General features: G+C 30.2%; 1 protein-coding gene across 1 annotated transcript; it reads right to left on the bottom strand.

The window, feature by feature from the left end:
• Positions 1–9,833: 9,833 nt before the first annotated feature.
• LOC11410339 (uncharacterized) lies at positions 9,834–11,854 on the bottom strand. The gene is made up of 4 exons (XM_003600765.4): positions 11,234–11,854; positions 10,779–11,136; positions 10,541–10,657; positions 9,834–10,441 (listed from the first exon to the last, which is right to left on the bottom strand). The coding sequence occupies exons 1-4, from the start codon at positions 11,678–11,680 to the stop codon at positions 10,332–10,334; spliced, it is 1,032 nt and encodes a 343-aa protein (XP_003600813.1). The 5' UTR covers positions 11,681–11,854; the 3' UTR covers positions 9,834–10,331.
• Positions 11,855–13,121: the final 1,267 nt, after the last annotated feature.

Here is a 13,121-nt window from a genome sequence, read left to right as displayed (position 1 = left end):
AGATTCTTGGTTTTACAGATGCAGATTGGGCTGGATGTCCTGATACTAGAAGATCCACTTCTGGTTATTGTTTCTTCCTTGGATCTTCACTCATTTCATGGAGAGCTAAGAAACAGCATACAGTTTCTAGAAGTTCATCTGAAGCTGAATACAGAGCACTTTCCTTTGCTAGTTGTGAATTACAATGGCTTCTATATTTGTTGAAAGATTTGGGAGTGTCATGCATCAAGTCACCTGTATTGTACTGTGATAATCAGAGTGCAATACATATTGCTGGGAATCCTGTGTTTCATGAGAGAACAAAACACTTGGAGATAGATTGCCATTTTGTTAGAGAAAGATTACAGCAGGGTCTTTTCAAGTTGCTTCCTATCAAGTCTCAATCACAACTTGCAGATTTCTTTACTAAGCCTTTGCCACTTAAAAACTTTCATTCTTTCATTTCCAAGCTCAACATGTTGGACTTATACCATGCTAAGCTTGAGGGAGGGTGTTAAAATTGTATCTTAGTTTGTTATAATTAGATAGCTTGGAGAACAAGTTACTTAGCAACTCCATAGAATCTTATTGTACACTAGCTGCATTTGATCTTAATTCTTTTAGAAAGTTTGTTAGGATCTTAAACAGCTATATATAGCTTGCTGTAACCGTTTTCTTCTCAATTCAATGAATCTAGCTTTTATCTCAATTTTCTCTCTTTCTTCTTTGTTAAGCTTCTGCATTTCTTCAACTTCCACCATGGATATGGTGAAGTTTAACAGATTGGACATCAATCATTCAAAATTTTGTTATTCTTTTGTTTCTTCTTCACCTATTAGTACCTGTAAAATTTTGAAAATTGTATTTACGTTGTCATGACCTTGATTTAATATGTTGCATCCCACATCCTCCATACATTGCAACTACTCGGCCATTGAAATATATAAATGGTAGTTGTCCTCATCATTTGAACTATCTAACAAACAATTTGATGGTCAATTAACCCCTATATCTTTAAGCCTTATTCGAGTTGAAAGACAATTTCTACTCGCACAACAAATAAAGTCTTTCACCTTTAAGAGCTTCTTAATTTTTCAAATCAAATTCCAAGATCCTTGCAATTTAAAGTGGATGGTGTCAATCTTTGAAGAAAAAAAAAGTAGATGGTGTCAAGTAGCTCTTATATGTATAAGGGAAATGATAGATACAGTGATAAACTGTATCAAGAAAATTTTAAGACAGGGTATTTGCTAATATCTTTCCTTAATTACACACTATTATCTCTCTTAATTTTCAATAAATAACAAATTTAATTGATTGAGATATTTTTTAATCAGATAAAATCTCTCTATATAAATAGCAATGCTCCATGTATAAACGGTATGCAATACACACATAATACTCACAATAGTCTTCTTTTTTCTATATAAGACGGTCCTTTTATACCGAAGAGTCCAAAGGTGTATTAACAATATGATTGAAAACTTGCGGATTAAAAAGTGAATTAAAAAAAATATTTATTAATTAATGGTGTAAGAATTTTGCTATTCATAGTCATAGCAAAACGGCGCATGTTTTGTCAGAGTATGCCAGAAATTTTCAATTCTTTTTGCAAAACGGTCCAACCAATATATGCCAGAGATTAACCAATTAGACCCTTCAGAAAAAATACTAACAGTATCTTACTTAACAGAATCATTTTAATAATTAAGTTAGTAGCAAAATGAATTATGAATTTTATGAAGAAAAAAATATCATAAGTGAATTTACTTACCGATCAGGTTAACAAATGCCTTTAGAATATTTATTAAAAAAAACAAAAAGTAGAAACTTTGTATTACAAAGAACAATTTTTTGACATTCAAAAAAATTAAATACACAATTTCTCATCATTTTTTAAATTAATATTTTCATTTTAATTTTCTTAACTAGTGTTTAAGATACTTATTCGTTTCCCTTGACTTAATAATAGAAGAAACTTATATATACATCCCTTTAAATTATAATCATAAGCCCGTGCCTCATTAGACAATATCATACCTTTATCTAGAATTCATCAGAATTGAAAAAAGCCAGGATGATGCGATTATTTCTTGTATTTTAAATTAGATTGCAAGCTGCAAATAATTAACATAGTGGATTCAGTAGTAATTGTAATGATTCAGTTAAGCATGCATAATAGACGCCATTAATCATAAAAAGCCATAAATCAAGATTCGATATATGGGTATGTTGTGGACCTTCATGCATGATTAGTTCCAACAAGTGAACATAGTATATGCATGCTAGCTAAGACATCAAATCGTTGAATTTAAGGAACTTTTTTGTTGTGGAAATTCACTCAGGAGTCAGGTCAATCATTAAATTAAATTGGAAGAAAAAAAAGGATTGTTCATGAATTGAAATAGCCGCAACCTTATAGTTCCACATGCACATGAACCGTGAATCAAGCTATACATTCTTTATCAACAAAAAAGCCAATGTATGCCTCTCAAAAAAAGAAATTAATAGATACATGATACATTCGTGTATTGTTACAATACATTGTAGTATCAATAAAGGTTGGTTCGGTTGTTAAAAAGAGTTAACTTACACTTTTGTACAAGGGTGTGGCTTAAACTCTTGATGTAATTAGTGTGAGGATCTATAAATTGCTCCGTTATTAGTATTTTGAGTCTTGATATATACTCTCCTCGTTTTAAAATGAATGTCGTTTAAGGTTTTTACATACATATTAAGAAATGTATTAATTATAAAAAAATAGATGTTATTTATCATAACCAACTATTAGTTTTGTTTTTCATTAAAGTATGTTCATCAAAGTCACCCTTTTTTAATTTTTGTTTTTCTGTATAGAATATGAGGTGGCACATTAACCGTAAATATGACACTCCATGTGGATACCACGTCGATGTCACATAACAAATATCATTTTGGTTGAAATAAAATGAGAGTTAAATGACTATGTTTAGGGACCATCTTATCGTTAAGTGGTTATTTTTATGGATCATTTTAAAAGAGTCAAATTTTAACCAACATTTTTTTTTCATGGTATCTCTCCTTCATTTCTCTCCCTCTTTCATTCCTCTCTCCCTTGTTCATTTATCTTTCTTCTTCCTTTCTCTTATTTTCCAGAATCTCTCATGTTCTTCTTTCTCCTTCATTCTTCTCCCTCTTTATCTTCTTCCTCTCTTTACATATTTATCTTACTCCTCTTTATTGTTGGGTTAGCGAGGGGAGCGTCCAAATCGAGGCTAGAACAACCCGACAAGCAAGAGAGACACCACACTCTTACCCAAAACCTTAAGGCTATGGGTCCTCTAACTTATAAGGTGTTCAACCTTTACTCTTTTATCCGATGTGGGACATATCACTCACACTTGCACACAACAACATTTATCACTTCTATTTTTCTTTTTAAACTTCCTTTCTCATCTTTCTCTATCATCATCTTATGTCTCTCTTTTATCATGTCTCCCTTTTTCCTCTCTTTACCTTCTTCCTCACTCTCTTGTTAAACTCTCTCCTTATCTCCCTATCATCCTACTATTTTACATTATAAGTTTGCTTAAAGGTAATTAGATACCTCAAGGTTTCCTTGGCTAAGGATATTTTTCCTAGACTATCTGTCCCAAACTAATGGGATATAATGTTGCAGACTCTAAAAGGTCAATCAATGAGTTTTTTTGAGTTCTAAAAATTATATACATTATCAAATTGGTTGTACTTTATTGTCGCCATAATAGTATTCGTCATATTGCAACTAACATCGCCATGTCTTTAATCTTCTTCTTCAATCTTTGTTTTAGCACAATTTAGTTCGTGAACACATATCATAATGGGAACGGAAGAAAAAACTTAGGTTAAAGATGTTTTTTCATGTCGGAGGTCTTATAAAAAATATTATGTCTTCTCTTTCGATTTAGTCTTTTAGAGTGTGTTTGAATGAGAGAATGTTTTGAGGTAATGTAATGTTTTGAGAGAATTCAAATACTTTGAGGTAAATTTTATCGTTTGGGTGATAATTTAAATAATTTTTAAGATGATGGAAACTTATGAAGTATTTTGTTTAAGTTAAATTTATAGAATTTCAAATAACACCTTAAATCTATGAAATTCAAATTTCTTCATTTTTATAAATTTTTCAAAATTTATATTTAGATCCCCACTTTTTCCAAAATTTTCAAATTGATCCCAATAAATTTCCAAAAATTGCAAATCAACCCCTATTTTTCAAAAATTATAAATTGACCCCTCAAATTTTTTAAAATTTTCAAATAGATCCCTATTTCCAATTTCCAAATTTGACCAATAAAAATAAAATGGCTTATAAAAGTTGTCCAGAAATGATGACAATGAAATTTTTTATTTCTCCATCCAAACAAAAATATTTAGAAATCCTAACAATTTAATTGAATCATTTGAATTGTTTAGAATTCTAATTTCTTTAAAATTTCTCAATCCTTCATTCAAACACACTCTTAAGTCAAAATCCATACTTTCTTTTCTTTCTCACACATGGTCATTCATCGTAAAAGAAAACATCATACGTTGGTATTTTGGATGGAGTTTAGTCTTTGGTTAACAATAGAGACTAAAATAATCAACGAATTAAACAATCGAGAATTCAATCGTTGTTTTTATTATAATAGAGACCAATGTGACGAACTGACGATGTTTTACACTTCCATAGACTAAAATAGTTATCTCACTTCATTTTCCTCTCTTTTGGTTCTTGTTTCATCTTTTTCTTATGGTAGGGGTTCATTTACCTTTTATTATAGGCAAAAATTGGGATATATAAAAATACAATGGACCAAGTATCAGAATCTCAATCCAGAAATGGACCTATAAGAAACGTGATTGACGGCTAGACATGGCCACAAAATAAACAAGTCTTAGCCATATTCCATCTAATCCAACCAACAAATTTATACATGCATAATCAAAGAGAGAGAATTAAAAATATGTAACTCTTGACCATGATGACACCGCAACTATACTCATAATAACAACATTGTGACCCTCCACGTGTTGACAACCCATCTCTTGTAACATGTTACTTTAAATTATTCTGCAGGCATAGCTTGCTATTTTGCTATTGTGAGTGAAATTCACACAAGCTTTAATAAACCATAGAGAGTTTCATCAACCCCATTTGTTTTGACAAATGGAAAGGATTTTAACTCCCTTTGTTTGGGCCAACAAACAATCAAGGGGGAAATAATAATTAGTCATTATTTTTTCTGTTTTACAGGTTTTTCGTGCGCCTTATTCAGATTCTATAATTTAAAATATTGTTTTTCGTGCGCTTTATTCGGATTCTATAATCTAAAATATTTCAACCTATTTTTGAAGTTTTTATGTTGTTCGTAATGTATAATCCAAACTGCATAAAGCGTGTGAGAAATTTATAGGATGGAAAAAGAAACCGTCTTAATAATTTAGTTGAAAACCATAACTCTAACGAATTATGAGTGTGGTACATGTTTTGGCAAAATATACTTATATTTATTTGATCATTATAGTAGCAATTGGCTTAAACAGGAATGTTTTGGACACCCAATTTAATCGCTTTTAATTAATAGAGTAAAATACAAAAATCAGTCCAAATCAACGAATATATGGCACTAACATTCCTTCAAGAATCCACGATCCCCTATTTGTTGTTTCATATCATGTTGACTTCGTTCCAATCCTTAACATGGTAGGTGAGACTCATGAGTGAATGGTGTTGAGTTTGATCTGTCCATCTAAAACAAAAATTACGACCGCAAATTAAGCCAAACCTTCCTAAAAGAGCCAAGACACTGCATTTTGTTAAAGATATGTTCCTAAAATATCTTACACCACTTTTTTTGAAGGAAAATATCTTACACCACTTAAGTTCTTAAACTCTTTGCCTCTCAAAAAGAAAATTGTTTGACTTTGATAATTTGGACTACGATTTTAGTCCTAATTGAACATTATTGTTTGTCTTTATAGTTACATGTGACTAAAGTGTAGAGCTTATGTGATTTGTTGTTTGGTAAGTACTTTGATGTTTACATTATAAACCAAAAGAGTGAAGCTAGCTGGGTGTACTTCAAATTCAATCACATGATCACTGTTCGAGTACCATTAGCCCAATTAGTCTTCTCTAGCTGTAGTCCACTGGACACCACTTATGTACCATTAAGGTACCAATGTTATATAACATTGACCAATAAGAGTGTGCCACATACCAATGTTACTTTATAAATGTTTTATTTGATATATATTTTTTAAAGTGTGTGCCACATGTCACACCTTAATTGGCTAATGTTATATAACATAATGGTACACAAGTGCCATTATAGCAAAAATAATACTATCTCCGTCCCTAATTATAGGACCCTTTTGAAAAAATAACGGGAATTAAGATAGTGGATATTTGTATTAAATATGTTTGTAATTATTATTGTTTTTACAATTTTATCCTTTAAGAGAAAGTTGGTTTATGTTTTCAACATGTTATTTATTGTTGATTGAAGAAAAAGATGTATAATAAATATGGGCATGTATGTAAAGAAATAATTAATGTAGTTGGAAATAGCAAAGGGGTCTTATAAAAAGGGACAATTTTTTTTTTCAAAAGGGTCTTATAATTAAGGACGGAGTTAGTAGTAAGTTTGATTCTTGAATGAGTAACCAATGATCACAATAGTCTCTTGATATATCAAAATTTTAAAATAGTTTTTGATTGTTCACTTCATAATCAAAATAGTGTTTGACATTAAAATATCATGTTAATATTGTCATATTAGTCATTAAATATATTTATTGTCGTATCAGTCTCTATACGTACTTGCTTATTGTCATTTTAATCTCTATATCAAAAGAGTTATTGTGAGTATTAAGGGTTATTTAAGTATCATGGACTATTTTGAAATTTTGATACATTGAAAGACTATTGTAACTACTTGTTACACCAAATTGATTATTACCCCGTTATTAATATTACTACTCCCCCTATCCCAAAATAAATGTATGTATCTCTCAAATAAATTTAATTAGTTTACAAAACTGTCATACTAATGAAGTATTTTATATCAGTCCGAGAGATTTAAAGTATGCCCCTTAAAATTATAAAGTTTGGGGTTCAAATCCCAAATTTACATATATTATGCATTATATATACCAACCAAGTTAAATTTACAAGAAAAAAAAATTATAATATTTATTAAGCGTCAATTGTTTTTCTCCGGTAAACCATAAAACTAAATATAAATATATTTTTTAAAATGAAATCAAAACAGCAGTAGTACTTTCTTTGCGTAGAAAAAAAGTATTAGTACTTATTTATCGTATTCTATTTTAGGTGAACATCATTCATCGTCCAATTTTATATGCAAATTTCGTCACTTTTTAGTATTTAAGTGAAAATGAAACAAATTCTGGTTGAAGCAGTAAAAAAAGACTTTGCAGTTTATTTTCCAAAATAGTACGAGGCTGACAAAGTAAATATCACTTTTTTAGTTGCTCATTTATTTTTCTTTTCTTTTTGGTTCATTTCTTTTGGCCCTATTTTCGAGCTAATATAATTAGGCAAATTCTATGGTGCACCTAACATTTTGAGTCTATCGGTACACCAACCATTAAACTAATAATTAATTGATTGTTTTTTGAAGAAAAAATAATTATTTTCTATCATTGATAATTATAATAATTAAATCTTATTTACCAAAAGCGTCAATGAAATAAAATTTACTTTTTTTGAATTTTTATTGCTCATAATGAAGAATATTGATTATTTTTTATGAGAAAATGTTAAAAATTTAATATAATTCATATAAATAATGAAATGATATTTTTTTTTCTCATGAGATGGTGTTTTCTAAAATATAAAAAATGATAAATAACAATTTATTTCATAAAATGATCATTAATTTATAAATTTATAAAACAGAGTATCGGTACACCTCAATTTGTGAAGTGTACCGTAAAAGCTCCCATATAATTAAGGTTTCTTATCATGGATTTTGCAAGATATTCTCGTTGACCTTTGCATTGACATGCCTCCCTTAATCAAAATATACGTGATGGAACCAAATATTTCAATTAGTGGGAGAAAAATGTTTGTTTGAATCTGCTTTAATAAAAAATAATTTTGACGGAATTGATTCCGATTAAAAATAGATTGCTGGTAAAGAATTTTATATTGAAAGGAAATGTTAACTGATGTCCCCACATAAATCTACTTTGAGTGAAATTGTTAAAACCATAATGAATACTGTAAATTAACAAAAATTACATCTTAAGATTTAACACAATTATATTTTTCCCTAAAAAATACACAATTATATTTTAACAAAAACTACACCTTAATGAATTAACAAAACCACAATACAATTATAATTTTATTAAGGGTTAAATATGTTTTTGGTTCCTATAAATATACTAACTTTTCGTTTTAATCCCTCTAAAATTTTCCTTCAACTTTTAGTCCTTATAAAATTTTGAATCACTACTTTTGGTCCCTAATTTAAAGTAAATTTTAGTATTTTTTAATGAAATTGTACAGAAATGTGTATAATATTGTAAAAACATTTCCCAAAAAAATTACAATTTTTTAAGTAAACCTAAATTATATATGAGTTTTTAACCATAAATAATATAAAAATTCATATGAAATTCATGTTTTGTTAAAAAATTCTATTTTTTTTTTTGAGAGATTATTATAATATTATGAATTTTTCTGAAAAATTTGATTCAAAAATATGAATTCTACATATGAGTTTACTTTAAAAGAGGTACCAAAAGTGAAGATGAAATTTTTTTTAGGGATTAAAAGTTGAAAGAAAATTTTAAAGAAACTAAAATGAAAAGTTGGTATATTTATAGGGACTAAAAACATATTTAACTCTTTTATTAAAACCAAAATCAATACAAACATAAAATAAAGTGAATAAATCAACAAGGTACTATGATATTATAAATTACTTGGTGAATGTACCCCAAAAACAAAAAGAAAACGAAGTAGCATAGATAAAAGTGAGGTGGGGAACAATGCATAAGTTTGACCTAGTCAAAATCAGAAACAAAATCAAATCCCAAATTTCAAAGTATCTTGGTTAGTTGCTTCTTTAAGGAAAAAATTAAAGTAGGAGTTCAGATGAAAGAGGGTAGAAATAGAATAAGGGGCTCCACCAACTAGGGTACCTAGAGAATTGGGGGCCCAAAGGGTACCCATCAAAATCCAATCAGAAAATTACTTATTATTTTCATCCCCTCAATACATATCCCATTACTCTATGCTTATCAACATCACTCCTATGCTTTTCAATCAAAATTCAAAGCCTAACTGCAACCAATCAACATCTATCAATCTCTCTCCTAATGTTCTACTTCTAACCCTCCCTCCCTCCTTTTGTTCCTTCCTATTATTATTTGAATTGTTTGAATTCAATTTGGAGGGATAATTGTTCCAACCAAGTATATAGAGACAATTTGGAGTATTTAACTTTGTCCACTTGCAAAGTTGTCACTCTAGGTAGAATGGGTTCCATTTTGTTAATCAATTTTTGAAAATATGAGATTAAATTTTTATTTTAACTTTCTTAGCCAGTATCTCATAAACACTAAACTAGTTAGTACGACCTTTTATATTATTGAGATTTTAATGAGATTGAAATTGGTAATCATCTAGTTTTAGAGTAGTAGTTCAATCAATTGAATAGAGCTCTCAAATGAGATATCCCTTGCCTTATGGTTCAAGTTCAACCCAAATTTTATCATGACAAATTAAATCAAAAAAGCAAATCAGATTCAGAATGACAATCAAACCAAACCAAACCAACGATAAAAGTAAAGTTGTGTCTGTAAAGTACAGAAAATGAGCAATCTTTATTGCATAGTATAAAAATGAGCTAGGTATTATACAAAGATATGGGAAAATCAACCCAAATCTGCCATAGCAGTTTTTGCTAGCTTGCCTTGAAACCTGATCAATGTTAAACCATCATAACTTAAACCCATCAGTCCCATCACCATTACATGAAAGAACACACTGTGATAATCTTATTATTAGCACAACTTAAAATAATAATATTATTATTAATAAATATAATTAAGAAAAGAAGAAAGAAAAAAAAAAAAACTTCCCTAAACTACTAATCTTTCATTATTACTTCAACTAGAACCAGATCCTAAAAGCTAGTACAATCTTTTTTTCCACAAGAACTGGATTTTGCAACTATACTACCAAACACACTATTGAATTTCACTTTTTGCTAAAAAACCAAAATACCATTTTTGAATATCACAACAAAATATTCCAGTAATTAATTTCTTCTTCAAAAAGTTCACCATGTAGAATATTTGTTCCTTCAGAGTCAATAAGTCCACTCTTGAGGTAGACGAATTTCACAGCTGGCAGCTTCTTCCCGCCGTGCCATTAATAGCTGTTGCTTCAAAAGCGCGTTTCTCCTTGCCAACAACAAATCTACAGCAAAACAAAAACCAAAAATCAAGTTTTACTATCATTAACCATCATGATTTCAAACATACACTAAATTAATATTCACAAAAAAAAAATACTTACCATAATCATTAGCAAAAGCATTATTAGTAAAGCGTGGTTGATTAGTAACATTTGGGTCATCAATGTTCATGTTAAAAGAATTTACTGACTTAGCCGGTAACATAACAGGTACACAACCTAATCAATAAAAAAAAAACAAAACACAAAGCACGTAAGACACAATTAAACACCAAAAAGAGGTTAAAAACAAGAAAAAGGTATTTTGAGAAAGGGGCAAAAATGGAAATAATTGATTTACCAGTTCTCTTGCGTGAATCTGAAGGTGTAGGAGTAGGTGTAGTATCATAATGATGACGAGGTAAAAACACACCAGTTCCACCAGAAACCTTTTTCAAAGAAGATCCACCTTGAACCGGAACCCTAAACCCGGATCCACCAAGTCCATATTGTGGTACCCTTTGGTTTTGTTGAAAAGACAAAGGAACGTTGCATCTTCCATTACTACTACTCTTATAACCAAGTTCACGCCTTCTATTCTGAATCAACAGTAACTGTTGCTGAACCAACCAATTAGGATTTGTTTCCCTTTCCCACACTGAACAACAATCTAACAGCTCTTGTTTTTGTTTCTGTTTCTGTTTCATTTCTCCATTAACCTACACAAAAACAAAAACAACAAAACGACAACGTTAAAGAAACTGTTGCAAAAAAAGTATAGAAGAAGATAGATTTGATTTTTTGAACAAGCTTTACCATGTTAACATGGGTGGGACCCACTGAGTTGTTCATTTTGAACCTAGCAACTTGACCTGCAGCTGCATAAATAGCTTCCCAAGGGTCAACAAACGGCGCCGTTACCGGTGACGGAACACGAGAGTTTCCGTTAGGACTTCCGTCACCTGAACCGTTGCTTCGACCAGACCAGCTACCGATTCCACTCAGAGTCGACTGAGGTGACCCTGCCACGTCACGAGCTTTCATGGTAGGTGCTGTGATGAATTCATGCTTCTGAGTTTCACGGAGGGTGGTTTGACTCAGTCTTTGAGTTAACCCAGCAAAGAAACTTTCTTCTTCGTCGCTACTGTTTTCTGTTGAGTCAGTTAACGATTCAAACTCGTAGGGGAACTCAGTGGGGAAACCGAAGGCGGAAGCTTCGAACTCAGGTGGAGACCAGAGTGGTTGTTTTGTTGCCATTGACATGTTCGGAGAGAATAAGGATGTTTGAGACAAGAGATTTTATACGGTTAAGGTTGTTTGATAAAGAAGAAAAAGAGAAGAGAGAGGAAAATAAGGAAGTAGATGTGAAGAAGGGAAGTAAGGAGTTGGAAGAAGAATGTTGAAGACAATCTGCTTTTATTAAGGTTTGAAGCTAGTTAGTTTAAGACAGTGATGATATATTTTATAATATTTTTATTTTTTATTTTTTATACAATGAGAAAATGGGGTTGTGGAAGGTGAAAATAAATGAATTAAATTAGAAGGGGGTGAAGAGTTTATGAGAACAACTGGAAGAATGGCCCAGTGGTTGGAGACATTTGTCCCTATTATTGCATGCATAACCCACCTGCCATTTGTCCCCTCCACACCCTCATCCACTTTAATTATGCTAATCTAAAGCTTAATAGTGTGACATGTATTCAAAAATTAACCTCTAAAAAAAATGTATTCAAAATTAAATTTTTTCCTCCGTCTCAAATTGTAAGAAAAAAATTAAATTATACTTATTAATAGAGTTGTCAAAACGGACGGGCCGACTCTAACGGGCTTCGGGCTTTATCGGGACGGGCCAAAAAGAGAAAGAGAAAAGTTTGTTAGAAAGAAAATAGAAGAAAGGGAAAATTAAATGTAATTTACATTTAATTTCATGAGAATAGACAAAAGTTTTTTTTGAAAAAGATTGTTTTTTAAAAAAAAAAATTAAATTGGATAAAAGTTTGTTTTTTTTCTTACATTATGGGACAATGAAAGTAAATTTTTCTGCTTACATTTTAGAATAAAGAAAGTTAGTTTTTTTCCTTACATTTTAAGACGACGGGAGTAGTTCTAAAAAAAACATTGTTCTAAATGATTTACTTCCTCCTATCTTAAATATAAGAAGAAAAAAAATCACATTATTTAAGAAAATTAATTGGTGTCATTTATTTCTCTCAAAGTTATATAAAAATACAATTATAATTTTCAAATTACTCTTTATGAGAACTTGATCCACGAAATGAAAAAAAATAAAATCACATTAAAATTTAAACACCGTTTCCACAATGATTAAAAGAATTAGACTTATTCATCAATGGATTTTTATTATTTACGGCTACTGCTGCCTCTACTCAACTAGGTCGTATTTATTTTATTTTTTGACGTATCTAGTCTAGGTATTTATTGTTTGAAATCAAAATTTTGGATTTGTGTATTAATAAGGGATCTAGGTTCCATTTTAGTACCTGGAGGAGGACTGGTCCCACTCTCTATAGTCTTATGTTCTTTCTCTACTTGTTTTTTTTAAGTATGAATTGATTTGAGTTTTGGCATTTGGCCAAATTCACCATAGAATATTTACATTTTTAGGTTTACGACTTTAATTTTAAATTTTTCAATTATGGTTATATTTTCTTTTTCTTGAGAGGTAGGGTTATATTTTCTGAAT

This window comes from Medicago truncatula, chromosome 3, assembly GCF_003473485.1.
Source record: "Medicago truncatula cultivar Jemalong A17 chromosome 3, MtrunA17r5.0-ANR, whole genome shotgun sequence".
NCBI classification, from domain to species: domain Eukaryota; kingdom Viridiplantae; phylum Streptophyta; class Magnoliopsida; order Fabales; family Fabaceae; genus Medicago; species Medicago truncatula.
The sequence above is the reverse complement of the archived record's forward strand: the minus strand, read 5'-3'. Positions and strand labels throughout refer to the sequence as shown.